The 24,039-nt window shown below is 51.9% G+C and overlaps 2 protein-coding genes across 6 annotated transcripts in view; one reads left to right on the top strand and one right to left on the bottom strand.

The window, feature by feature from the left end:
• LEF1 (lymphoid enhancer binding factor 1) overlaps window positions 1-16,045 on the bottom strand; it is a 69,260-nt gene extending 53,215 nt beyond the window's left edge. For 3 of the 5 annotated variants that reach the window (XM_075420112.1, XM_075420111.1, XM_075420113.1), the window contains exons 1-3: window positions 15,386-15,627; window positions 14,476-14,539; window positions 12,849-12,982 (exon numbers count right to left, since the gene is read on the bottom strand). In XM_075420112.1, the coding sequence (XP_075276227.1) occupies window positions 12,849-12,982; window positions 14,476-14,539; window positions 15,386-15,595 (408 nt within the window). In that variant the 5' untranslated portion in view covers window positions 15,596-15,627. Of the gene's footprint in view, window positions 1-12,848; window positions 12,983-14,475; window positions 14,540-15,385; window positions 15,628-15,983 lie in introns of those variants that run through there. The other 2 variants (XM_075420110.1, XM_075420109.1) reach the window with 2 other exon arrangements.
• RPL34 (ribosomal protein L34) overlaps window positions 1-24,039 on the top strand; it is a 290,366-nt gene that overhangs the window by 96,084 nt on the left and 170,243 nt on the right. The window lies entirely within an intron of this gene.

Raw genomic sequence — 24,039 nt, 5'->3', positions numbered from 1 at the left:
CCTCCCCTCTGCAGCTCCTTGTAGTAAGCTGACAGCGGTTCGCTTACCCTAAACCAGACACATGGCACATGGCAAATGAACACTAAATCTGAATTAGTTATCTAAAAAGATAAAAAAATGTCTAAAAGTGTAAAATACTGCAAAGTTTCCTCTCAGATTCCCTCTCCTCCAGTCATACAGACAACTCTTAGGCTGCCTTAAAGCTACTCTTGCCACAATATTGTTTTCAGGGGCATCAAACACTCCCACGCTCCTCCTCTCTCCTCATCTGGCTTCACTGGTGAAAACAAAAGTAAATCGCTATCGAGAAAGACTGCCTTGAACTTTGATTAAATGTATGCCTACGCTGTCCTGAAAAAATATTTCCTGGGAACTTTTAAAACTTATCAGTGGAAAAGAGGGGGGGAAATAAGGAGGTTGTAAAAAGCGAGAGCTTGGGAAGGCGCAACAGCTAAACCACTCTGTGTCCGTACGCTGACCAGTCTGAGCACCACTGCTGCTTTGACAAATATTTTTATTCATGCCAAAACCACTGAATAGGAGCTTTTAAGAGCAGTAATTTTGAAATATGGTAGCTGCCACTACAGCGTGCAGAGTGGTGAGGAAGGAAGAATGTGCAAATAAAGCATAAGCTGTAAAGAATTAAACATTATAAGCTGCAAAGAATTAAACATTATGAGCGCCCATGTATTAGCAATAAAAATAATTTCCTCTTAGCTGTATCGTTTTTCTTCTGCTGTTCTAACACTCCTTTTTCCCTGTAGACATTAAAACCCCGACTCAAAGACAACAGCAAAGGGATCTGCCCTCCCTCCCTGTGGACACAGAGCTTATGTCCCTGTCATTTCAAGGCTGGGAAACTGTCTCATTTTTACTTCAACTGTTCCTTAACACACACGAACTGTACTGAGGCTGCAACCAGAGCCAAACATAGCAAGCTCTTTAACAAGATGCAAAAGCTTGTATTTTTTTAGTAGTATTAAGACAGAAGTCTTTTCTGTGTCAATCTCAAGGTTTCGGGGTTCCCCTCCTCCCCCTTCTCCTGCCATCCCCAGCAAATTTACTGCTTCCTCTGCACAGCCTGCTCTCTCAAATCAGGACTAATTCTTTGTGGCTCTGGTGTCCACTCTGATAACCGGAGGGATGCCCATAAAGCAACACAGACAAAAGAACGGCAAGACACAGAGAGCCGGAGCAGTCACTGTAAATAGAGGTCTCTGCTGCCATGATGGCAGGGCAGCTGATTTGGCTTCTGCCTGTCCTACCAGGACTCCCAAGTACCTGGAAGTGAATGCCAGCCTCCAGAAATCAAGCAAGCAACCTGTGTAGCTTTGCAAAGGTCTCCAAACACTCACTGATATGAAGAAACGGTAGCAGAGGAGTCACTTTTATACACTGCTGCAACCCTGCCTTTCAGTGTCAAAACATTACTGTGACGAAAACGTATGTTTTAGTGTAATTATTGCTTATTTTCCCTTCCAGGGACTTTTTCGTTCATTTCCAGAGGATTCACTTGCTACTTGATACTTTTGCTTGAAAGCTTGCTGCTTTTTTGCATAATTCACCGAAATTTAAGAGACACCATTCAGCCCAAAGGAGGCACGCGAAGGCTGTTGGCCAGCCTTTCGTCCTGCGCAGCCCACCACATAACCCGCCCAGGCAGCTCCCCGCACCGGAGCAGAGGCACAGCTTCTCCTCTCGCAGGCTTTTCCAGCGACCACGTCAGGGAGGGCCGGAGGGCCTGACAACAAACCTCACCAGTTCCTTAAATCCTGTCCCCTGCCCAGCAACAACCCGCATGACCACAGCAAACGAGTTTCAGGTTTGGCCGTGGTGCTGGGGATGCGCAGCCGCCAGCTGCGGCCGCCAGGTAGAGTCTGCAGCTACGGAACTGTCAAGGGGAAAAAAATGACACCTACGACCTGGGTAACCCCAGGGAGGCGATGCCACCAGGACACACCGCTCGAGAAACACAGGAACCTAAGAACTGTGCTCCAGTGAGCACAGCCTGGGTGCACACTGAAGCAGCAGGTATTCCAGGGTGCCCAGGAAGAAGCTGAAAGGCTCCAGCCTCAAACCTTTGCGTTTGACCTCTAAACCTTTGAGTTTGACCTCTAAAGGTCCCTTCCACCCCAAAGCATTCTGTGATTCTATGATCCTACATGCCTACTCTGAAAAAAGGCGACACATTTGGGCCAGCACACATGCTGCAGTGGCACAGATCTATAACAACTGTAATGAATGGCATAATTAAAGTAGGATCATAGCAGCCTTATGAAACCAGCCAGCGCCTCCTTTGCAAGCCACTCTTCCCACGGGAGGCTGATGAGGCGCAGGGCATGGACGTCGCTGAGGCCACGGCAGGTGCCCACCATGGCTGGCAGAGGAAGACGGATGCTGTCGCTGTCGAGACGCCATTCCAAAAAGCTGCTCTGAGAAGCAGCTGGGCAAGATCCTCCCAGCCCCACAGTACATGACAAAAGCCCCATGACACCGGTGCCCGAGGCAGGCAGCCAAGAAGCCCTGGTTGACCATCCCCTGCTCCTGTGATGCCAGGGAGGGAAAACGGGAAAAAAACAAAGTCTGCTTTTGGACAAAAAGTTTTTAAGCTAATTTTCTTAAGCCCCTCCTTGTTTTACAAACAATCAGTAAGATTGTCTGGACCTTAATTGAAAGGCTGGGTACAAAACAGACATAGCCAGCACTGACACCAACTTTCTTCTTATCTGCACTGGTTTTAATTTTCTGATTCCCTCCCTCCCTGCACATCCCATTTTTCACTTTCTCAGACTTCTGGTTTGCTTTCATGAAAAAAACCAAAACAACCCAAGAAACGTATCTTTACAAGGAAGCTGCCTTTCAGGTGGGTTCCTGAAGCAAACTCAAGAAACGTGGATTTTGTTCCTGCCTCTGCAATCACCCTCCTCTAAGCCTCCGAGCAAATGCTGCTTTTTCGGGTCCCCGTTTGCAGAAGCTGCCTCCCAGAGTGTGGCCCTGCTTTTGGGAGTGGGGCGGGGGGAGGCAGGGGATGTGACCCTCCCATGCCGGCGTGGGAGCCAGGGATACCTCCCGGGAATTTGCCGGCAGCCACTGACGAGCTATAATTTCCACGGGTCACGTCCTCACGCTAGACTCTATGCTGGGTAATTATACACAGAATTTACCTATTTCATGCTTAATTGCACAGGCGAAAACTTGCGCTCCACCCCCGAAACAGCTATAACCTGCCAGCGGCAAGCAGCTCTCCCAGTCCTGGCTTAAACCCCTGGGCTCAAACCTCAGCCACTGCCTTAACCAGCCATCCCTCCCGGGAGAGCCCACGGAGCCCAGCAGCGGAGAGGAGATGGAGGTAACCCACGGAAGGCCAACGCCAGCCCACGGCTGCCTGGCGAGCTGTGGAATGCCGCCTCCGGAAGAGAAACACGAGACCCACCCGCAGGCTCTTCTGCTGACCGGGCCTGAAACAAACGCTTTGTCCAGTAGACGTTGGCCAGAGAGATTCATCTAACGGAGGAGGGCATTTTTTGTGCAGTAAGCACAACTGTTTGACTAACTGAATGTATTTACTTGCAGTCCTGGAGCCGGAGCTGGAAGACAAGCTCCACAAAACGCCCTCTGAAATTTCCTTCTCCTAAAAAGTCTGCCTGTGCCCCAAACACGGGGGTTTCTGAACCAGCTGTGACTAAATCACATTCATCGACTGAATATTTGTTCTACCCTCTCAGCCTGTAATATTCTCATTTACACACAGACCTCTGGAAAAACAAAAAAAAACAAGAAAAAAAAAATCCAGGAAGCATTTAAAGTTTCAAAGAAAGAGGGAAAGCTTTCTATAGAAGTTGTTTTTGGAGGACCCGTGAATTAAAAAAGTTTCGACCGGAACAGCATTTTGACCAGCTCTCCCACAGTCTCTTCACATTTCCTTACTACAAAGTATGAAGTCATCTTTTACAGGTCATTCCGATAAGAAGCTTAGTAGTTGCCAGTTTTAAAAAACAACGTGTTTGCAATAGTGCTGTCAAACTGTCTGAGGAGTTGCCTAATAAATCAGCATTTTTTGGTTCTCCTATTCTGAGTTTTCCTTCCGAAGATTTACATCTAAAAGCGGATCTTTCCACTATTATCCTAGAAATATCCTCAAAATAACTGAGAGACGGAAAAGAAGTCACAACAAAACAATAAAAATCCGCACACTTAAGAGCTAAGCTTTTTAAATTTTTGTTTCTTTTTTTCCTTTAAAACCAGCACAGCTTACTTTTCTCCCTGTACAAGGGGTATTTCAGACATGCACTAATGTGTGAGAGAGGCGTTTTGAGTAACAATTATTTCAAATCCAACATGCTCAGTTCAAACTTCTTTTTTAAGCTGAATTTCAGTTGTGTGCAGGAGAAAATCAGGCAGTAAAGAACAGACACAAACACAACCCAGCACACTAGTGCCAGAGGGCAGCAAAGCAAAAAGCTTTAGGGGCATTCTGCAGGGTAAATCATTTTAATTACTTATGTTTTCCAAAATGTATTTCAGTATGTCTGATGTACGGCTTATTTCCTCAACACCCTCAAAAGCTTGGTGAGCCCACTTTTCCTCGCCATGGGGCTGCCCAGCAGCGTGGAGGGGACTCGGGCACGCTGCAGCCTGTCCCACTGCCCCGGGCTCCTACACCCGACCCTCACCCACCCACCCACTCGCTCCCGCCCCACTCCCAAAACCCACTCAGGAGGCTGAACCCGCACGTACGTTTCTGTTTGAGAGTGGAGGACCCGCACGTGAACCACTTTTACCCTTCGCAGGGGGAAATCCATGTGCAGATGTTGAGGGGAGAAATGAGTCTCCCCCAATTCGGAGGTCTCCCCGCACCGTGTCCAGCCTGGCTAGTGTCCTCCTTCACCTCAACTTTTCTTTGACAAGCGTTTCTTCGGTTTAAGGCACAGCCAGGCCGCCAGCCAGGCTGCGAGCAGTGCCACACGGTGAAACAAGATGCCACAAACCCTGAGCTGAGGAGAGGGCACGGGTGCGAGAAGGAAGTCACTGCGTAAAGATTAATTCGGCGGGAAGACGCACGGCGGCGACGCTTCGTGGCGTGGCAGCGTGGGAGGGAGCACGGGTTGGTGGCAGGAACCTTGCTCGCCGTGGGGGTACACTGGAGTTATTATACAGCACTGCGATCAGGCCAGTGCAGGGCTGGGGCTGGGGCGACAGCGCTCAAGCAAAACCACAGTTACCACTGGTAACTGCAGCTTCCTAAACCTGAGACAACACCAATCAAACTTCAGAAACTACAGACCCTCAAGAAATTGCTGGATTGTGGCATTGTAACAAAGTAAACACATTTGTATCACTGGACACAGTTTATCTCCATTTTAGCACATCGGCAGGGAAAACGCCTTCTCCCCAAGCGCGGTCTGCATTTGACAAGCGTTGACACCTTTAATCGCCACCTCCATATTGTACTTTTTTAAGGCTACACAAAGCTTGCCAATGCAAGATCTGGGAGGGATGAAGAAAGATCAAGGCAAGAAGACATGCCAAAACCGTGGAGACACAACAGACGGCCACAAAGATAAATCTCTGAGGCAGTTCTGAAATACAGAAGGAGGCAGAAAAACTGAAGGAACAGAGCTTTGTGGCACTGCTAAGTGACCAGTTACTGAGACAGGGCGGTGGCTCTGAGCAGCCAGCGTCACTAGGACCTCAACCCAGAATACAGGGCCTACAGGGGCAGCTTTTCAGAGCTCACCACTCTCCACCTCCGAGCCAACAAAACTGCCCAACAAAAGCACCATGTCCCCTTTCCCTCTTCTTTGGGCATACATGACAAATCAGACCGCTGCCAGACTGGTTTTCTCTGGACAACGCCTGCACCCCCATGCAGAGCTCTGTTCAAGTCGGCCAGAGGGGGAAGCTGAGCTGCCACCAGCATCAACGGGACTTCAGCATCGCGCCTTTCAACTCCATGAAACCTCGCTCCCCGTGCCGACACCACGGGGTTTGCTGCAGGCTTCGCAGAGCCGGGCCATCGGGCACGTGCAGTGCCTGGCACTGTGCTGGACGTGCAGCAGCAGCCTGCTTCGAGCCACCTTTTAAGGTGAGAGCAGCCCCTGCTCATTCGAAGCGATTTCAGAAGGTGCTTCATGGCAAACACGTGCACGAGATCACAGGTTCCCAAGGGATTTGACCCCTCTGCATGGGCCCAGGAGCAGCAGATCTGCCCGCTGACTCGTGCGGCGCTGCCTGAAGCACAGGGCTCGAGCACTGAAAGCGCTTGGCTAGACAGAAGCTTTGGGGAATTCACTGCTCTCCAGCTTGCCTAACACCTCCTAACCGAAGCGATTCTCTGCTTTATGTGTTACAGCTGGTGACAACAGCGCACTTACTTTTTAAGTTAAACTGCCCATTCCATAAACATTCAATCAAAGCCTTGTAACATCACACTTGTAATTTTTGCTGACTCAGCTTGTCCTATTGATTTCATGCCTCAACCTTACCTATACCCACAGCCACTTAAAGAAAATAAACGTTGAGTCGACCTTTCAGCTCCACAAAAATGCTCTTCTACATGAGGGATGTGGTATCTTTGAAGATCACAGATGAAGATATTCAAGGTCCGGCATCTCAATCTGAAGCATCAGTGAACAACACCACCGCCAGAAGCCAGGGGAAGGCTTCTCCTTGGGCAGTCCAGACCACTTTTCTTCCCCTTCAGGAGAACAGGCAATCCCTGGCTGATTAGCACAGTTGGCACACACGTTAACTCCCTACTGCACTTTTAGCTCAATCCCAAAGATTCAATGAATACATTTTTATTTCAGCGCTCAATCACTTTCTTGCTGAGAGGACAGATTCCTTTGAAGTGGGAACCAAACTAAATAAACATATCCACAAGATCCAAGTCTCAGAATAGAAGCCATTGGGTTGCTAGACTAAGTTATTCTGAATGCAATTTTCTTAAGTGAATCTAATGCTTATGAAGGGCCGGAGTGACAGAGACACTAATCCCCAATTGCCCAGCCAAGCAGCTGCGCTGCCTTCCCCCCAGCGTCCTGCAAGAAGGGACCAAACCCAACGGCCAGGTGAGAATGGTCTTCACACCTAACATGCCTGATGGCCAAAACCAGCTTAGATGGTTTGCGTTTTGCTTAGTTGCCTGCTAGCCAGGACAGGGGCAGTCTGGGGTAAATGGGAGTGATTTCTGCACAGCTGGAGCACCACAGCGCACGGTTGCCCTGTGGCAGTGAGGAGGACACATGCCGAGGACAACCTGCCTCCACCAAGTCAGGGACCCACAGGCTGTCCAGCTCCCTCGGACCAGCCACGTGCTGGATTGGTGTCCGTCCGCGCCAGGGCAACGCAGGAAATCGCAGCGGGCCACATGACGCACAGACTGCAAAACGTTCACTGTCCGTATTAAAGCAGACTCTTGCACGTCTGTCTGCTTCCGAGAGACACAGTGGTTTACTACTAGCAAGAAAAGCACTTGCCTCTAATAGGACTTCAGAAATATTACAGCAGCAGTAAAATGCTTTTGTGTGGGTTATTTCCTTCCCGTATCAGGAGGAGTTTTCCCTAACTATAAACAGAAGTTAAGTACTCAGGAGGAGCCAGGCTTGAGGTACCCAGGCTTTTCAATGCCTGCAGCCATGCAGCTCTGCAAGTATCTGGAAAAAGGCTTTTCCTCTTTTGATGCCTGAACCTGTGGAGCTTCAGGCTTTCTTCTTCAGCCATATCCTCCCTGGCACTTGCAGCCCGTAACAAGCTATTCTGATTAACATTTTTTCTGGGCTGAGATTAAGTTGGAGAAGAGGTGGCACAGCACCAAAACAACAGGAATGATGTTTTGCTTTTAAACCGCCTTGAAATGTAAGCGTCAGGTCCACCGTTTACCGTTTATTTTGAATTAGCTCCTAGATCTATATGAAAAAGGAGATTTAGGACATAAGCATACACATATATTGATACACAAAAGCTCCAACTTTGATGATTTGTAATGGGTGGGGTTTTTGATTATGCCTCTGTCGAAGCCACACACACCCAACTGCCGCCTCTGGACTGAGACGTCAGGAGAACATTTTCTTTCCCCCTTGCCCATTCACAATTAGACAGATTTGCTAATTGCATCATCCAGACAAGGAGAAGGCAAAAGCAGAAAGACTGTTTTCTTCACCAGCACGTGCCCAAAGACCATGCTAATGATGGACACATACATAAGACTCTGCCTGGATCATGCTATCTTATCACGAGCAACCAGCTCAAGCTCCAGACATAGGCCAACCTAGAGGCACTGCAGTAGCTGCTTCTGACCCCTTTCCCAAATGGAGAATTCATTTCACTAAGGGGGAGAAAGAAAGCAGCACCCAAACTTGGCCCATGACCATTCGTGGCTTGGATTTGCGTTTCACAGAGACCTGGCTCGTATCTTAGGCGGATCAGCTCGAGTCAGAGCAGCTGACAGACGCGTTTGCAGCAGTGAGGTCCCTCTGCTAGCGCTGAGAAGACTCCTCTTCTCCCCCGGTGCTGGTATTTGGCATGACTCGACAAGCCCCTCAGCAAACAGCACTAAAATTCCTCCTCGTGCAAACCCGAATAAACCCTGGCAAGTTCTGCTTCCACGTGGTCGGGAAGCTCTGTGCTCCTCTGCACCGGATTTCGAAGTTATTTAAAGAGCTAATCGGCACCATCCAACTTCACGGAGAAGAGATGCACCATGCAGGGTGAAGCTCCAGAGCCCGAGTGTGGGGTGAGCAGCTCCAGCGTGCCGAGCCCCTCTGCAGCCCGTGCAACCCCTTTGCTCGGGCGCAGGTCTGGGGTCACAGGGGGAAGAAGGAGACGTGCGACAGGACTACAGCTGACTACAGCCCTCGGAGCATCCTGCTCCGACACCAGCCTGGGAATTAGCGCAAAGCCTTGTGACGGGTGATACGGGAGCAGGAGTCGAGTCCCAGCATCTGTGCTATAACGCCCATTTCATATCGGGCCAGGGAGCTTCCAGCTGATCATAGCCTCCAGCAAGTGCCCACAATTGCACAGTCAGCAGAAACAAACTCTCAGGAAAAGACAGTATTACGAAAAATCAAGTTCGTTTCCTTCTGCAGCTCCTGTACATTCCCCTTGGGATCCCAAAAATTCCCCACGAGCAAGTGAACCAGCCTGCTTTCAGAGGGACAGCAAGATGCAGCTGGGGAAACACAACCCTCTTACCGAGGCTCTGCAGCCGCTCATCCTTGCTATTTCTACCCTCATCCTTCCTTCCTGTCCATATTATCTGCACAATTTCTCCTGGGACGTTAGCTCTTCAAGACAGGTGCTATCTCCATACCCCTTACCATGCAGAAGCACACAAGGAATATCCAAAACTTGGGCAGGGTAGGGGTGGGTCCCATGTACAAACATTGTTCCTCGCGTTCAAGCTCTCTTAGCAGAATTCCTCACCATTTTCAAATGGATATGCTACGTTTTGCAAGTAGCTGTAAGGTGGTTATAGACTGTATCCTCCAACCTATTTAACACCTCCAGCTGCTACAAAGAGACAGTTTAGCCACCAAGAAATAAACCAAGACCCCAAGAACAGATAAGAACAGACAAAAGGAAGGTTGCAGAAATCCTCTATCTTCCCCCAGGAGGTTCAATTCATCCGGAAAGAGGAGGGAACAAAGACAAAATTATTTTCTGGATTAATTTAAGACACAGAGAAATGACCCTCTTCAGTCACCTCCTTTGTCCCCACGTTTCCAACACACAGACAAGAAAGGTTGGCTACCCCAAAACCAGTCTTGTTAATGAAAAAGTAAGAAAAAACCCACGCATGTTAGAAAACAAACAGCTGCTTCCATCTCCCATCTTCAGCACCCACACGATGCTGAGAAACCACTAGAAGATCTCTCGAGCACACAGGATGCACGTTCACCAGGTGTTACTGCGGTTTCAGTACCATCACATGCCACTTCTCCCAAACCAACTGCTTTGCTTTCTCACTTACCCAGCCATCTGATAAGAATACACGCTGCGGCGCGAGGCTTGTATCTGAACTTGTAATTAACGCTCTCCTGCTTCTACAAATACAACTTGTAAAAGGCAAATCAGTTGCCAGTAAGATAAAAAATTAAAGAAAAAAAAGAGGAGAAGAATGGGGGAGACCACCGTAACAACAGCAGATTTTGGGTGATTTGAAATCCTCCTCATACACCCTCTCTCCTCCAAAAGCTGCACTGAAATTACACTTCATTTTCCCTCTCTTAAGGCTTATTAGACATTTTGTGTCTGACCACAGATTTGTAGTTTTAATTTTACAAAGCAAGAATGTCAAGCACTTGCCCTTTTCTAAAAAAAAAAAAAAAGGCTTTTTTTTTCGATGTACGCTGGTGGCAGTAACTTTTTTCCCCATTCGAAGCCAGCTTTGCCCTGTGTGCCCCGGCACAGGGAGCCGAGGCCGCCTCCAGCAGGGCTGGTCCTGACGCTGGGTCAGGCGGCGTGTCCCCAGGGTGCAGCCCCTGGGCGGTTCGCAGGCAGCCGGGTCCTTCCAAGGCCGGGGGCGGGGGGGGGGAAGCTTCACGGCCCCAGGGCGGCTCTCTAATCCTGCCTGACACCTCCAGGCAGCAGATGCATCAGCACGCAGCGGCTTTATCATGCAAATGGCGGGGCGCAGGTACCCACCGCAGGGCTGCTCCTCGCACAGACGGCCGGGGCGGACACCCCAGGGGAGACCTCCACCTCCCGAGCTGGCCGGTCTAGGCTGATGCTTGCCCCCCGGCCCCGGCACATCCCCGCCAGAAAGGGGAGCGGCGGGGCGGCGGTTGGGACCCCCGCGAAGGGGAACAGGCAGCAGCGCCGGAGCCGCGCTTCGCCGCGGAGCGTGTCATCTCCTGGACGCGGCGTTTTGATCTCCCGCGCATTAAAACCCAGCTGTCAGCTAGGAGTCGAACAAAGATTATAGTTCAATTAAACAAAAAAATTATTTAATAACTCAAGCGTGTAGCCTTGTGGTTAAACTGAAAGAACTCCAGGCTTATGTCAACATTGCAGCCCTGCAACGGCACCGCTCCACCGACGTCGCGGTGCTGCTCTAACACGCAAGAGCAACGCCAAACTAAATTCGCCCCTCAGATGTTTGGCGGGCAGCTTTGCAACTAGACAGCAGACGCGTTTCCCTCCCTCCTCCCCCCCAACCTACCCACGCAGGACGGTTCCTCAAGCACCTGAGCAGGCAGGGAACCTCCCCAACAAGCCGACATTCTGGGGGCATCGATGCCCCATCAGTAAAGAGCAGCAGCCCCATGGCACGGACACACAGAGAAAATCCTCGGTGAATAATTAAACTGGATTTTGCTGTTCAAAGCCTTGCATGAGCGCTAGGGACTTTGTCAGGAAGGTAATGTGGGAAAGAGGGGGTAAAAAAAAGGTCTGAAGTTTGCCGGTCCTCAAAGGGGCAGGTCTGAGTCTCGGTGCCCTCTCAAGAAGCTCCATCCTTTTCCCCACGATACATCCGAACTGAAGTTTTCTGTCGAGCAGCGTTTACAACAACAAATATCAACAGACCGTGGTCATCACGCTTCACCCTAAATGGCTGTAGGCCTCTGAACTGTAATTTATACACCAAAAAAGACCCAGATGTATAGAAAGCAATATCTTGCAGGAGTTTTTGCATCTTTCAAATGCAAATGGTGACACACAAAAAGGGCAGATCCGTGTGTTTCCCAGTGCTAAACCACCCTGTCATTCCAAATACAAACATCCACTAATTTAACACGATTTGGTACTGTCAAATTACCAGAACAGAGTAGGCCCCCTCTCTTTTGTTTCTGAAGCCAAAAGCCACAACCCTGTAGAAAAATCAAGAAGGCTGGAGAGCAAAATAATGACAGTTGTCTGACAGAGACCACTACGTAAAAGTCTAAGAGCCAGTATGATGGAAAACTGCTTTATCACAGGGAAATAGCAGCATCCAACTCCTCATATCACAGCACATACACAAGTGCAGCGGCGTTTTTTCAGCAGGATGCCTACGAGCAAATTTGTTTCCCGCTACACTCTGGTTCTATTAATATATAATAATTTCCACAGCTCATTTTAACATTGCCTCCCCATCGTTCCATATGTATACTGAGAGGTTTACAAAAGTAAATGGGGGTTGACTATCCAAAATTAAAAGCACATTAAAATCCATCAAACATGCATCTACACCAATGGAAATGGAGGGACCAACCTAGCAGAATCAGTGCCCACCACGACGTAAAGGAAAGCTGTAACTACTGCGTCACGGTTGATATTAATTCCTCAACGACCGTTTCACAATTTGTGGCTGAAGACATAGAGTATGTTTCAAAGCAATACTGCCAGATACACAAAGCCTTCACGCAGAGCAACTGACAGCAGAAATAAGTATCAATCAGCAAAGAGCAATGCAATACCTGAAGGAAAAAAACAACTTAAACCAATCTTTTCATCTTACTGACAAGCAACTTTAGCTGCCCTGCTTCCAGCCCTTGATTTTCCTCAACAAACAGAGAGTTAAAGCCAGAAAATTCACATCTGTCCCAGTCACTACAAAGACGGCGTTCGCATCACTCCGCCACATATTATCCCACAGTTGTAAACCAGGGCTCCCCCGCCCCAGCCCCCAGCCCTGTTCAAAGCACGTCAGACACCGCAGCCGTTAATCTCAGCTTTTCTACCGCGATCGCGACCGACACCTCTCAGAGCTCTCAGACTCCGCTGGACGGAGGCTCTGAGCAGCAGAAGCGCAACCTTCGCCGTCACTGAGGCCACCCGAAGACACCCCGGCGTGAACGCGCGCTGCAGACCGAACAGGAGGAAACCCAGCTCGCCAAAACCGGTCTTCGGAAGAGATAACTCACTGTTCTGGGGATGGGTGGCGACAGAGATCTATTAGGCATGTACGGGTCGTTATTCATATTTGGCATCATGATATACCCAGAATAACCAGAGTATGATGGTCCCTTGCTGTATAAGCCACCGTCTGGATGCTTCCCTACGGAAAAGGAAACAATGATTACATTATTCCCCACATATGCATTTCTTGTAAGTTAAAGCACTTAAACAGGTTCTGTGCATTCATACAAATGTTCTGCATGCAAACGTTTCCTTACTCATGGAAATTACCTGACAGAAAGCCGTCCGCAGCAATTTGTAACAACATTTTTTTAAGAAGAGTTAATTCTTAAAGGAGCAAATACTCTCCGTGAGGAGTTTATGCTTAAAACACGGAATAGCCTCAAAGTAACCAGTTTATTTTACTAGTCCCTGTTCAAATCAAGGCAGAAACATCAGCAATGACATCATGTTTCTCAAGGAGCAGTTTTCCCCCATTTTACCCATCCCTTTAGGATTTGTGGATTCAGAAGTATTGCCAGTACGGGTTTCCAACATCATGGTTAGGAAATGGAGAAACAGGGCAGTGATAACTAGACATAATCATTTCCTTCTCTCACTGAGCCGCCGCGTGCGGCGAACAATTCATTCTGGCCGCGCTCACCAGGAACAATTAGAGGGCAGGGGCTGGCTTGGAAGGAGACCCTAACGGTCTGGGAGGGGGAGCGGTGTTGGACACACATGGCACTACAGACAGTCAAGAGGGAAGGCAAGCGAAGGAGGCTATTTTGCAGGAAAATAAAGAATTTGGGTCCAGGTCCTGCAAAGGGGGGTCAACAGGTCTCCCATCTATACGACCGCTGACAACGATACTACTCAAAGGTGAGGTTTTAAGAGGATGCAAGGCTGAAAACTATACAGAGCTGACCTCCCCCCCTCGCTGCCAAATGCTACCAGCGTGGACATTATTGCTTTTAGGCTGTTTAAGGACCAGTTTGGAGAAGGATCGCCACACAGTCCTGGAAAGCATCAGGACTGAACTGTGTCTGCCTTTATATGGAATTTATGATCTGGGTTAGTTTGTGATGATAAGCATTTCATTTTAAACATAATCTCCCATCCTTCGCAGCACGCATTCTTTGTACGCATGTCCAGCTTCTCAAGTGATAGTCGACGAACTCTGTTATTTCCTCTGTCCTCCTCAATCAAAATTAATGAGCCGGTACATTAAAATAAAGCCAGAGGACTGTTCATGCTTAGATTTGGAAGAGGAGATTTAAGTGACAGACTTTGGCTATGTGGAAGAAAGCACAGAGCTTCTGAGCACAGACAACTCGGCTTCACTGTACGAGTGAAGAGATAGAGGTGTTTAAGCAGATATCCTAAAAATAGTTATTTCTTCAGCGAAGACCCATTTGGCCTACTTATCAGTTTCTAAACAACTGAAATACCATTTGGTCACTCAAGATAAACGTGCTGCACGTCCACCTCCTTTTTAAGCGTGCTTCAAAAGCATCCTGGCACACCCCTTCCCCAAAAGGTACTAAATTTACGTTTCCCAAAAGAAACCAAGCTCCGGTTTGAGGACCGTGCGGTGGCTCACAGGGGGACTAAGAGGGACGATACCACAAGACAGGACCGTGTGCTTCTCACCTTCCTCGGGGTGCTCTCTGCCTTTATCATGGTAGGAATCCTGCGCTTGAGCCTGTCTGGAAACCTGACCGCAGGGAATCCACCATCAGAAAAGAAGAAGAAAAAGGAAAGTCATTGTATGGACACTCATTTATCGATCGCAGTGCTACAGCTTCTTGCAGAAGGAAAAAAGTTACAGCAAGAGATAAGTAGCTTTCTTTTGCCTCTAAGTTGCTTGGAAGGCAACTGTACCAGAAATGTTTGTGTAAACGATCGTTTTATGACAAGGCGAGTAACTTCGGGGCTTTGCGAAGCGCTTCCAGTAGGAGTGCCTTACATTTAACAAAAGGGGCTTATTTATGGGAAATATCTGGAGCTTCAGCAGTCAAAACACTCTCGGTAAAAAAGGTAACAAAAGTAAGAATGAAAATCAGGTTGTCCTCGTTACCAGATCTTAAGGAAAAAAAAAAAAAAAAGAAAAAAAAACACCAAAAAAAAAAAAAAGGAAAGAAAATTAAAAAAGAGAAAGAAAAAACAGGGCAGGTACCCTGCTCGCCCCGAAGTTATTTTAGCGCCGGGAATCTCTTCCCGGTTTTCCGCAAATCCCTTCGAGAGTCTGCGGCTCATGCTCGGACCCTGCTGATTTTACCGAGGACATTTCAGGGCTGCCTGAGGTCCAACACCACCGCACCGCCGGGGGACCCCCGGGAACTTTCTCGTCCTGACCCGAAGCGCGGAGGGGGCCGCTCCCCCCCCCATATGCCCCCCAGCCCATCCCCGGACGCGGAGCCCGCCCGGCTCTGCTCTCTGGGAACGGCGCTTGGGGCGGGATGGCTTGGTTTTGTTTTTTTTTTTTTTAGGGGAAACTCGGGAAACGGAGGGTCCCCCGGCGCCCCGCCGGCACCCCGCGCCCCCGCCGCGCTCCCCGCACCTCGTGCCCGTTGGCGCCGGGGGCGATCTCGGACTCGTTGACGAGGGAGGATTTGATGTCGGCCAGGTCGCCCTCCTCTTCGGGGTGGCTGATCTCGGCGAAGATCTTCTCCTTCTGGGGGTCCCCCTCGTCCTTGAAGGGGATCATCTCGTCGGTGGCGCAGAGCTCCGGGTCCCCCCCGCCGCCCCCGGCCCCCGGCAGCTGCGGCATCCTCACGGCAGCGCGGCGTCTGCTGCGGCCGCCGGCCCGCCGCGGGAAGGGGAGCGGGAGCGGGAGGAGCAGCGGGAGGAGGAGGAGGAGGAGGAGGAGGAGGAGGAGGAGGAGGAGGAGGAGGCGGAGGGAGGAGAGAAGGAGGAAAAAAAAAAATCCCGTGAAGTCCTCGGGGTTGCTCTCGGCAGCCGGAGACCCCCGCCCGCCCCCTCGGGGAAGAGGTACTCCCGCTCCCGCACGGCACCGGCCCCGCGGGGAGCCCAGCCTGGGCCCGCCGTGCCGCACGGCCGCGATGAGTCGAAACGCACCCGCCTGCGTCCCGCCCGCCCGCAGTGACCGGGCCGGGGCCCGCCCCCCGTCCTCCCCCCCCCCCGGTGCCGGGGCTCACCCTGCGGCGGGAGGGGACGCGGAGGGGAGCGGAGCCCGCCCGAGTGTCGCCGCCGAGTGAAGCTGCCGCCACCCGGGCGCGCTCAAGTTAAAACGACTGGGGGGGGGGGGCGGGGGGGCGCTCCGGGGGACGGGGACGGTGCTGCCCGCGGCGCGCACCCGCCGGGCCTTTGTCCGCAGCTTCGCCCGCGGCTCCGGGCACGGCTCGGGGTCGGGGGGGGTGAGTAAGAAACAGCCCCGGGAGGGAGGGATGGGGCGGGCGGGGACGCTCCCGCCCCCCCCTTCCCTCCGCGCCCGCGGGCAGCGAAAAAAGTTGTTGCCTCCGCGCCCCCGGCCGCCCCCGCGGGGGGCTGCGGCGGGGCGGCGGCGGCCACGGCAACTTCGGCACCACGGCCGCACTCCCCTCCGTCCCTCCCTCCCTCCGCCGGCGGGGCGGGGCGGGGGCGGCCGGGATGAAAGGAGCCGCCGCCGTGACTGACACCGGGGGAGGGGGGGGAGCGGGTTGCGGGGCTGCCCCCGGTCAAACTTTGCTCAGGTCGTGTGTCCGTGTGTGTCCGTGTGTCCCGCTGCCGCCCCAGCCGGGAGCCCACCGCGGCCCGGGGCCGGCGGATCCTGCGTTTTTAGGGCCGCTTCTCCGTTTTTTCTTCCCCACCGCCCCGGTAGTCGGGCTGCCCCGTTAGCTCCCGGGTCACGCGGCGTCGCCCCGGCGCGCCCTACGCTTAAAAACAAAAAAAAAAAAGGAAAAAAGAAAAAAAAACCGAATAGCGGAGGAAGCAGCTCCCCGCGGTTCTGGCGTCGGGGAAGCGCGGTCGGGGGGTCGCACGTGCCCCGCGGGGCGGCCGAACCCCCCGGCGCCGGGACGCGGGGGAGCGGGAGCGCGGGGATGCGCCGTCAGCTTCCAGCGGGCCCCGGTGCCGGCGCGGCGTGGGGCGATGCCGGGTGGGACGCGGGGGGGCCGAGCCCACGCCGCCGCCCGGCCCCCCTTGCCCCGTTGCCCACGTTAAAACCCCGCTGAGGAGCCGGACCCGCCAGACCCCGAGGAGGGGAGCAGGTAGTGGGGAGCGGGTGGGCTTTGTCAGCTCGAACGAGTGCGTAAAATAAATAATCGAGGAGGAAGGAAAGAAAGGAGGAATGTGAACCCTGGGAAGGGGGTTTGTGCGGGGGTGGGTTTGTGCGCGGAGATGCCGCCGCATCCCTCCCGCCCCCGTTCCCTTCCCTTCCCCGGCGCTCGGAGGGCAGCCGGACCGGGGGAAGCCACCACGGGCCGGTCCCTTTCGGACCCGTCCCCCCCCCCCGCGGCGAGCGCCCGAGCGTCGCAGCCCGCTGGCCCCGACGGGGCGGCCCGGCCCGGGCGCAGGCAGGGGTCCCCGGCGGAGGGGCCGGCAGCGCGGCCGCCCGCCCGTTCGTTAGCGGGTCTCGCTGGAGAAGCAGCCGCCCTCCGCCGTCCCGGGGTCTCCCCCTTCACGTGGGCTGGAGTTTCTCCCGGCTCCGTTTTTTTGGTAGAAGGATTTTGAAGGCAGAAAAGGGGCGGGGGGGGTGGGGGGGTTGGAGGTGGAGACCGTAATGATTTATGACAAGAGGATCAACTCAGGAAACCTCAACAGCACCGCCAGATTTGACCGGAGACAGCACAAAGCTGTCGCTTTACTCGGAGTTCGTGGTGCTGGGGGGGTTGGGGGGTGGGAGGGGGGCACGGCCCAGACCCCGCCGCCGGGAACGCGCCCGCCGCCGTGCCCGCTGCCCGCCGGCCCCCGGCTCCGCTCCGGCTGCCCCGCGGTGCAGCGCCCGAGCAGGGTTTCTCTTTGCGCTTTAGGTGTTCGGTTTGGGGGGTTTTGTTGGGTTTTATTTTCTCATTTTAGAGCGGATTTGTATTTTCGTTTTTATTTTTTTCGTTTTGGCCGTTTTTGCATTTTAGCTTTTTTTTATTGTTCGTCTGAGCGGATTTTGGCATTTTAGCAGTTTCAATTTTTATTTTTTTTTACATTTCAGCGCTGAGGGGGTCCGCACTTGGCGCACTCCCCGACGGCCAGCCCGGCTCCCCCGTCCCCGGAGCGGTCCTTCAGCAGACCTTCGGCGGGGGATGGGGGGGGGGAACCGGGGTCCAAAGGACGACCCCCCACCCCGGGCGCAATAAGCGGGGGGGGGGACGGGACGGACGGGACCCTCCGGCGTGAGAAGCGCCGTCCACCGCCCCCTGCGCCGGGGAGGGCGGGAGCGGGGCGGGGCGGCGGCGCCTTTGATGTCCCGCCGGCGGCCCCTTTCATCCCCCCCCTTCCCCCCCCGGGCCCTTTGTGTGCCTAAATTTGGCAGGAGCATGGAGGCGCGCCAGGGCGCCCACGTGTGCGCCGAGCTCCCAGCTGAGCGGGCCGGGGGTTTTTCTTCCGGGTAAGGAGACAGCGTGGGGGGGAGATCAAAGAGTTTGGGGAGCTGGAGACGAGATATGCGGTGGAAAAAAAATAAAATTAAAGAAAAAAAAAAAAAGAAAGGGGGGGTGGGGGGAAAGCAAACCCTCCGGGCTGGACGGATGCCAGCCGGGAGGCAGGGGGGAGCGCCGCGCACATGGTGGGGGGGGGGACCGGCGGGAAGGAGCCGGTTTTCTCCGGGAGGGGAAAATTAAAATAAAAATAAAATATATTCTTGCAAAGCGAGTTACTTTCTGAGAATAAGAAAAAAAAGACCGAGAAAACCCGACCCTTTTGTTTCAAACACCCGGGCCGTGGAGCCAAGTGGGCTCCGCCTGGAAGCGCCGGCCGACGGCGCGTCCCTGCGCCCGGCCGGACCGGGGCTGAGCGGCCCCGGGGGGGGGGGGGGGGTGTTGGGAAACTCCTTTGTGCTGCCCGACGAACGAGCAGACAGCGGCGAAAAGAGAGCCGGTGCCAGTCTGGAGGGAGTCTCGCCAGGCACAGCCTCCGCGGGTTTTTCTCCCCCCGTGGGGGAGGATCGCGGAGGGTGGCCCCCCCAAGGGGTGGCAGCCCACGCTGTGCCCCTGCGGCTCCCCGACGGGAGAGGCCTGCCGAGGGGCAGCGCGGCTTTTTTACGAGCTGGGAGGTGGATTGGGTGGCAGAGCTGGGGCGCGGGAGGGGAGCCCCGGGGGTCCCACCACCTGCACACCCTGCCTGCCCCGGGCCCGTGGGGACGGCCACCCACCGCTGGGCTCCCGCTGCTCCCTCAGCATTGGCAAAGCACAAAAAAGTGATGTCGGATTTCAAAATCTCTCAAACGAAGCTTTTACAGCGCCTTTTCAAGGCAATGTGACTGGATTACGCGTGTTCCCGGGGTCTGCGTTCGCCACCCTGTTTAGGTAACATCCATGATTTATGTGCGGGTTATGTTTCGCCCCGTCAGAATAAATGCGGTGGCGTGTGTAAGAGGCTCACTGCTCCTCTGATGAATGCTGTTAGGAAAAGCTGTAAATAACAGATCTGGATGTTTTGGGGGCAAAAACCAAAGCACCCCTCACTCTTGTGTTGCACCAGGCAGACGGTCCCTTTGGCAGCACGGTCCTGCCTCAGTGCTGTTACTAACGCAGGGTCCAGGTAGTGGGTGTGCCTTTAGATTTGGGTCCAGGTTTGGGTGGCGGACACTGTGGCCAACAGCCCCATGACCCGCATCCAGCTGCTCATCGGCGTAGGGTCCCCTGCTGTGGTCTCCAGGCGGTGCTGGGGCTGTGGGGTCCCGGATGACGAAGCAGTGATGCCCGTCCCTGGCAGCCTTGGGGATACTTAGGCAAGGGTGGTGTGGGAGAGGATTTCTCACCGTGAGCATCATCGTTTCGCTCGTGGTGGCTAAAAGGGCTTCTTTCTGATGGTCTGTGGCTGGGCGAAGTCAAGAGGATGCTGCTGAGTGAAGGGAGTAACTCCGTATTTGCCGCAGATTCGCGCTTTGAATGGAGGAAAAAACAAAAAGGGAGCAATGTCTGCTGGTTCTGAAAACTCTGTTATTATGAGCCTTTGTGAAATGCAGGCTCATTTTTTAAAATTATAACAAACGGCATCCTGGCTATGTTTCTAGCAGCTATATCAAAGAGTAACTGCACTTCGCATTTAAAGCTATTTTGAAAGAGATCACATGTAATAGGTATTAGGATATTAAGAGTGTGTATGTGCTTTTTGCTTTTTAATTTACACATCCAGCTTTCCATTTCTGGGATGCCATTAATGTTCTTAGCCCAGAATTACTCTGTTTAAAGAGCTAGGTTTTCTTAGCCCTTGCGACAACGTGGGCTTTATGAGATTTGAGTGGGCAAATCTCACCAGCGCATTTTCACTGTAAGAGCTTTTGTTTCGAGGAAGGCATTGGGTGGCTCAGATCTCACGAATATGTTAAGTTGTCTTATTTTGAGATTAAAATAGTTAGCAGTTCAGGGGCTGCTTTCTTCTTCGTTCTTTAAGCGCAAGACAAAATACAGGGGAAGCGGCACGGTTTATTCAAATAGATGTGACATGAAGTGTCTTGCAAACTCACCCCTACATCGAGCAGTGCCATCGCAGGATGATTTCTGATGACTCATCAGATCAGATAATCCGCAGCCTGTGGATAAAAGGGGAGGCAGGACTCAGTCTCAGAACCAAGCCCAGAAAGCCATGCATGGAGGAATGCAAAATGTGAGGTCAATGTTGGATTAAAGGTAAGACCTGAAAACAGCACAGCAATGTGCTGCCCCCCAGCAGGGATTTTTAGGCCGGGATTTTTGAAAGGACCGACAAGATGTTCAAAGGGAGTAGAGTACTACACCCCCGAGGGAACCTTCAAAAATCCAAACTTTAGTAGTTTTGTTGGACACTGCATTCATGAGAGATTCTGGCTGAAGAAGTGTGTTTTGATTGCAGAGTAGCAGTTTTGCCTGTTTACGTCAACCTTTCCTACATTTTTAGAGGGGGAAGTTCTGCTCCTGAATAAGTAAATGTCATACATGGCCCAGAATGGATGAGATTTTCTCCATCCCTGAGAGCCAGGATGCCGCACCCAGGAGCCGTGTCCGTGGGCAGGTTTTCAAAGGCCCCTCCGACCGAGTCCTGCTTCTGCTCCTCTAGCTTTGCACTCACAAGTGCCGGTGCATGTCTCACGCTGCGACTTCTTGGGTGCACCAGGGAAAGGCACCGAGGGGCTTTTGCCAGGGGTTTTGTGCACGTGTCGTTGGAAGCCTTACGCTGAAGATGTTGATTTCTATTGGTACTTGCTTGTACAGTGCAAAGTTAGTAGCCCCAGAAGTGTGTGAGGTGCTTTGTGGAGAAGTCATCCTGCTACAAAAGCCCTTGGCGTGGCTATAGCTCGGCCTGTCTCTGGGTTCAGCGTGAACCAATTGATATATTCTGCCAAATACACAATGAACATGCAGAGTTGACTGTGCACCAGTGTTTCCTCCTAGCTTTTGAAATGGCAGCCGTTAACTTTCTGTGCTCCCAACAAAATCAAAGCATCTTGTAATCCCTCGCTTGTTTTTAAGTGACAGTAGTCCTCTGTGCCCTGACAAATATTGCCAGCAGAAGCCTGGTAGCTCCAGACAAAGTCCTTTGAAAGAGGTGGGAGGGGAGGGAGGCTCCGCAGGCAGCTTTCCAGCGGCAGCTGTGCACTAACGGCATGGGAGTGTGGGAGGCTTCTCCCGGCTTAGTGAGACAGTTCAGCAATGCAGTGAATGTGTGCTCCCAGTGCATGACTCCTATTTACTTTTTTTTAATTCTCTGACCTCTGTCTGACCAAGTCCATTGCCCGTATGCAGCTGGATGGGGGGGGGGAGCAGCAGCCGGGCTGTACCAGGGATCTCGCTGCGCTCGGAGAAACGCGCGGCACTCCCCCGGGGGAAGCGTTTCCAGCAAGTAACAAGGTGGCGAATTTTCCTTCTTGCTGAGCAAGTTATTTGGAGGTGGGTCTTATTTTCAAGTACCATCTCTCGCTTCACAGGGAAGTAACTGCCGTTAATTTGCCCGACAGAGGTATTAAACAGTAACAGCTGAATGCCAGTCAAAGGCAGCGGTGTTTGCTAGGGAGGTGCCAGAAGACAGCAGTTAGGAGTTTGCAGCAGCCTGGGGTATTGTTCAGAGCCTTCTCATCTCAGCATCACAACTTCACAGTTTCGGGTCTGGTAATGACCCAAAAACACGCGTCTTCACGTGGAAGGCAGAGAGGCATGGCATATGGGGACAACAGTTGGGGGCCACCTTTCAACAAAGAGCGAGATCAGTCCGAGTCGCAGCTGGTTGCTTCACGTTTAGCTCTGCTCTCCTTTGCATGGGTCTCGTGGGCTGCTGTGTCCACGGCATGGGAAAACGGGCAGGTTCGGCTCGCAATTTGGGATTTCTGGAAGGCTCTCTGAGGCTAAAGGAAGTGAAGGAATGTGAGCAATAGTCCTGCAGACATGGCTGGGTTGTCAAAGGAGGGCGAGCACCACACACACGAGGAGGTTTGGGTCAAATTCTGCAGACCTTGACTCATAATTGTGCTGGAGCAGGGACCTACAGATGTGACCTTGTGCTGAAAAAGAGGCGGATAACATTAAGGACAGCACGGGGTAGAGGAGAAAACTTCAAGCGGCAGTAAGTGGCTGCAGGTGCTAGGCTGGGTGTCTCGGACCACTTGCTCTTCCTGCGGAGTTCAGCCAGAGCTGTGGGTGCTCACCCCTCCTGGGAATAAGCCCTGCCTGATGAGGAGGGTGGTTTCTGCCCCACTGGAGAAGGGTAATGAGAGAGCGGGACCTGTTGAGACTGGGCAGGCAACGTGTGGAGGGTTGAAGCCAGACTGGGTCCGGATCGTGGCTGTTGGTGCTCATCTGCCAGGTTGGGCCGTTACGCCATGACTGATCAGCCATCTTCAGGCTTGCATAACTCCGCAGAAAGCCGTGCTTTCTCTCCCGTTTCTGCCTTAGCTCCTCTCCTGCTTTGTGCTGGGCAGAAGGAAGGAGTAGCTGCAAAACTGCACATCTGGGTGAACATTCAGCAGCAGAATCGGCCATCCTTTCCCACCAGTAAGGCTGTTCAACAGAATGAGGGACTCCAGCTCATAATACTCTTGTTGGCTAAAAGACTTTAATAACTTTTACTAATATCAGCACCTTTTTACACAGTGTGTAATTAAATTATGAAACTCCTTCATGTAAGATGTTATGGAGGCCGAAATGATGAATGGATTCAGAAAAGGATTAGGTAAATTCATTTTGGCTATGAAACATGACCGGTCAGATACAACCTCTAGCTTAAAAAGTCCCCAAATCTCCAATTTCAGGCAGTCCTTCCGGGCACACGAAGGTAACGCAGCAGAGGAGTGCGGAGTGGGAAACTGAAAACTGCTGAAACCGACCCAAACGTGTGCGGTGACAGAGAAGTCAGATGTCTGCAATCCAATCTAACTTAAAATGAGATTTAATATATCAGCCAAGAGGATCACCTTTTTTTTTTCTTCAGAATTTGAATTTGCAGCGTTGCCGTCAGTCACTGGACTGAAGCAATAACCAAGATTAATACCAGCCCATGTGTGTACGCTTCTACTATGTTGATAATGAAATAAAATTTTCCTTGGTTTATTTGTCTGTCCCTTGAGGAATTCAGTCTTTCAGACCTCTCTTACAGCCAAGACTACTTTTTATAACGTTTATTTATGTTTGCTGGCTGTGAAGCATCTAAATAGTGTTTCATTAAAAAAAGACCTTATATGAGAAAGATCGGAAGCATTGCATGGTATTCGTATTTCTTTAAAGAGAGTACCACTGGCATGCAGACAGGCTGTGGCTCAACATTATATGTTAGCAAAAGGTCATCCATGAAACATTCACCATAACAAAAATAATACTATATAACTAGGAAAACTAGCCCTTAATGCGATTTAAGTTCTTTTGTGATTGATGTATTATTTTGTCTTTCAGTAAACCTTTCTGTTTTCCCTTGAATGCAAGCAAACAGCTTGTTATGTTGAGCTGTCTTCTTTTGCTCTTACACACCCTGCATTTAGCCCCGATACAGGCGTAGGATTCACCAGATTATTTTGCATTAGAAGAGTGCTATCTTTAGCAAGAGCAATTAAAGCAAAGGGGCTGCAGGCCAAAGCGCTACAGCTGTGTAAGGATA

This window comes from Opisthocomus hoazin, chromosome 5 (genome assembly GCF_030867145.1).
Source record: "Opisthocomus hoazin isolate bOpiHoa1 chromosome 5, bOpiHoa1.hap1, whole genome shotgun sequence".
Taxonomy (NCBI): Eukaryota; Metazoa; Chordata; class Aves; order Opisthocomiformes; family Opisthocomidae; genus Opisthocomus; species Opisthocomus hoazin.
The sequence above is the reverse complement of the archived record's forward strand: the minus strand, read 5'-3'. Positions and strand labels throughout refer to the sequence as shown.